Here is a 3,202-nt window from a genome sequence, read left to right as displayed (position 1 = left end):
GATAATCGCACAACTTGGGAACGCTGCAGTTTCTTAGTTCTTGAGTCACGTTTGAGCTCATTTCGGGGATTTCGGTGTAGAGGATACTCTCAGCGCTGTACATGACAGGTCCAGAGCACATAGCTGCATATAGCCATACACCGAGTAAGACCAAGAATGGCGTGCGGCGTGACATAATGCCTTTTAAGGGAGAAGCCGCATCACGGTACACGTCGACGGAGATGACAACAAGCGTGACAAAAAAAGCCGCACCACAAATGGCAGAGAAGAAATGAAAGAGCTTGCAAGGAATGCTAGCCTCTTCTCTGGTATACACTGTACTCAGGTATATCAATGGCCCCACTGTAGTCAAGCGAAAAATCAAATCCACCACGGACAAGTGAAACACGAAAAAGTTCGACAAGTTCTTTAACACGCACTTGTTGCGCATCATGATTCCACAGACAGTTGCATTAATGACGACTCCAAGGAATATAAGAAAAAAGACCACTCCCTCAGAAATTCTGGCGATTTCTTTGGCTGTGCTGCACGTCATTTGCAGGGAGTCTCCATTGCTTGGTGCAGTTGTCATTTTTTGAAAGGCAGTTGGAATTAATGAAGAAAGTCGTCAAGGGTATTTTCTAAACACCAGTATTTCGTCCTGTTGAAAGAAAATTCTGTATTTCAGTTCTCAGCTCAACCGAATCTTCCGTCTGAAACCGAAAAAAAGTACGAAAAAAAACTTGAAACAGGATTATTATTAATAAATATTGACACAAGAGACCGTTGAATTTTAGTCAGTCCAGCTCAATAACGCGGCTAAAACTAAAACAGGTCAGTAAAATGTTTCGTCAGCATCATCATGAACGCTTGGCAGCTATTTAGATATTAGCTATTTTACTAATACTATACTAGTTATTTTACTAAGAATTCTTTAAAAATTACTAAAAAATTCCACAGAAAGTCACCTCTGACTGCTCCTTAACCCACCCATGACGAGGTTGCTGTAGGGGGTGGGGCAGGACACTTGCCAGCTATATAGATACTATTATTTTCCTAAGAATTCTTAAAAAAATAATAATAAGGGAGGGCCGTGAACAACCCCTAAATCCACCCATGACAAGTTTGTTGTAAACTTTGCCTGTAGCAATTTTGCCCATTTTTTTTCACCCTGACAAGCACTAGCTGCCCCTGGCTCTGGCTTCAAGGATCCTGCTCCCCCCCCCCCCCCCCCCTCTCCCTTTGCTCCCCAAATGAAATGCTAACTATAGCTTGTGTGTGACTAAGAAACCTGAACACAGGCTGTTCCATCATAGGCCCCCCACTTGCTAACTGACAACTATTATGGATACTTTTGTTATTTATCAAATCACTACCAAAACAGAAATGTAATTCTTTTTAAAGGAAAGCAATTAGCTACGATTTAAGTTGAGAGAAAAGAGACTAGCAACTTCTTTTAGATTAATCAGAGCAACCCATATAAAACAAAAGCACCAGTTAGAGTCATGCAATACTGCTTTGTCACATAATGATTCACCAGAAGTGTCAAGAAAAATTAAGCTTCACCCTTTAATTCTCGGTTTTCACATGACGTCACCAAAATTCAAACTAAGAAACTATCAATTCTTCTGAGTTTCTGAGTTTCATGAGGTATGACAGCACCTAAACACCTTTATTTAAACAAAGTTTTGGTTCGAAAGAGTTCTTCCTTTTGCGATAGAGGACGTTTGAATTTCTAGGCTTTTGCATGACGCGGCATTCAGCTGGCGGCCAAGAAGGCTCTTATGTGGGTTAAAAACATTACCAATTTTGGGAGATTTTGCTATCTAAACATTCCTTGTCTCAGAATAAAATTTTAATATCACTTTAATCCTTTAAGAGTTTTTCAAGCGATGAATTCATGCATCAGTAGGAAAACTCAAAAACAGATGTTTCTGTTGGTTTTGGGCGGCCATATTTGTGCCCCACAAAGGGACACAATTATGGCATCTCCATACGAAGCTTTATAAATATGGATAAAACGTTTTTCCCTATATCTCGCATATGAAATATCGCACAGACCTGATTCTAGGCGAGGCCTTTTGCATATTTATCTTCTTTTATTTCCTATACTCTGGACTTTCTGTATTTAATGGTTTGCAATTTTATTTTTGATTGCGTGACAGTGAAAACCGAGATTCGCAGCGGTTTTTGTTTCGTCACGGAGCGTTGCGTGACGAGACAAAAGCGGCTGCGAGGGAGCTGGAGACTACGCCTTTTTAAAAATCAAGGCATGACGGGGGCATGACAGGCCACAGTTCGACACATACTTGTGATTTGCAAAAGCAGTCTTTATGTTGGACGAACTTTTGGTTTTGCTGTTTTCTTATTGAAAGTAAATCTGTTCGGTAGCATTTTGGCATGGCTTTTGCTTCTTGACTATGTTTGGCTTTTGGTATCATTTCGATGGGAGGGATGAGATCGAGTTACCTGCAAGAGCAGACGTGACGTTTTTCCGGAATTCAAGATCTGTTTCAGCAGAAACAGATCGTCGCGTTAGCGACCACGATTATCCAGTTAGAAACATTGCAAATGCACAATCTGAAAATATTCAATCCCAAAATCTACAAATAAAATACGAATCCAACAACAACAAAAAACGGTAAAGAAAAACGGCAACAACAAAATAAACGACCCCTTATTTGTCACGCAAACATATTTGGAAATAAATGTCACGATATATGCGGAACCGAAATTCATTTTGCAGTCTTAATTTTCTTGTACCAAAAAAGAAGCCATGCCGCCTGTTTACGAACGAAAGGTTTGAGGCAAGATTTAAACGTATAAAGGCAAAATAGATGCGTTTCAAAGCCGTGCTAAGCAGCACGATCTCTGCGGTGACGAACTATATTTTTTTAAAAATGCCCAAAATACCGCAGGATTTATTGTAAGTTCTAGCGACCAATTGTTGAATTACTGTTGGTGTAGGGTCCATTGCCGTCCTGAGAGATTTTTACTGACGACCGCGGCATGAAATTCTCATCAGAGTTCGAACCAAGGGATTTTGCAATCGCTTATGATACACGGTTAAATACCGCAAATGAACTGGTCTCGCTTTGGCTTATAAATTTACATACCTTTCTTGATACAGTCGTTGTCCGTGAGGTCGCTCAGTGTTTTTTCATTCTGTTTCTGTAAACCTCGAAACGCACCACTACACAGCGATCAGACGGAACCATACTCG

The 3,202-nt window shown here is 40.4% G+C and overlaps 1 protein-coding gene across 2 annotated transcripts in view; it reads right to left on the bottom strand.

Annotated features, from left to right (window-relative positions):
• LOC140924783 (neuropeptide FF receptor 2-like) overlaps nt 1–3,202 on the bottom strand; it is a 4,274-nt gene extending 1,072 nt beyond the window's left edge. Inside the window, exons 1-2 of one of the 2 annotated variants that reach the window (XM_073374775.1) lie at nt 3,096–3,202; nt 1–640 (exon numbers count right to left, since the gene is read on the bottom strand). The exon at nt 1–640 is cut by the window's left edge and continues 1,072 nt beyond it. In XM_073374775.1, coding sequence (XP_073230876.1) covers nt 1–571 — 571 coding nt within the window. In that variant the 5' untranslated portion in view covers nt 572–640; nt 3,096–3,202. Of the gene's footprint in view, nt 641–2,448; nt 2,500–3,095 lie in introns of those variants that run through there. The other variant, XM_073374776.1, reaches the window with a different exon arrangement.

The sequence above is a fragment of the Porites lutea genome, chromosome 14 (genome assembly GCF_958299795.1).
Source record: "Porites lutea chromosome 14, jaPorLute2.1, whole genome shotgun sequence".
NCBI lineage: Eukaryota > Metazoa > Cnidaria > Anthozoa > Scleractinia > Poritidae > Porites > Porites lutea.
This window is presented reverse-complemented; position numbering and strand designations above follow the sequence as displayed.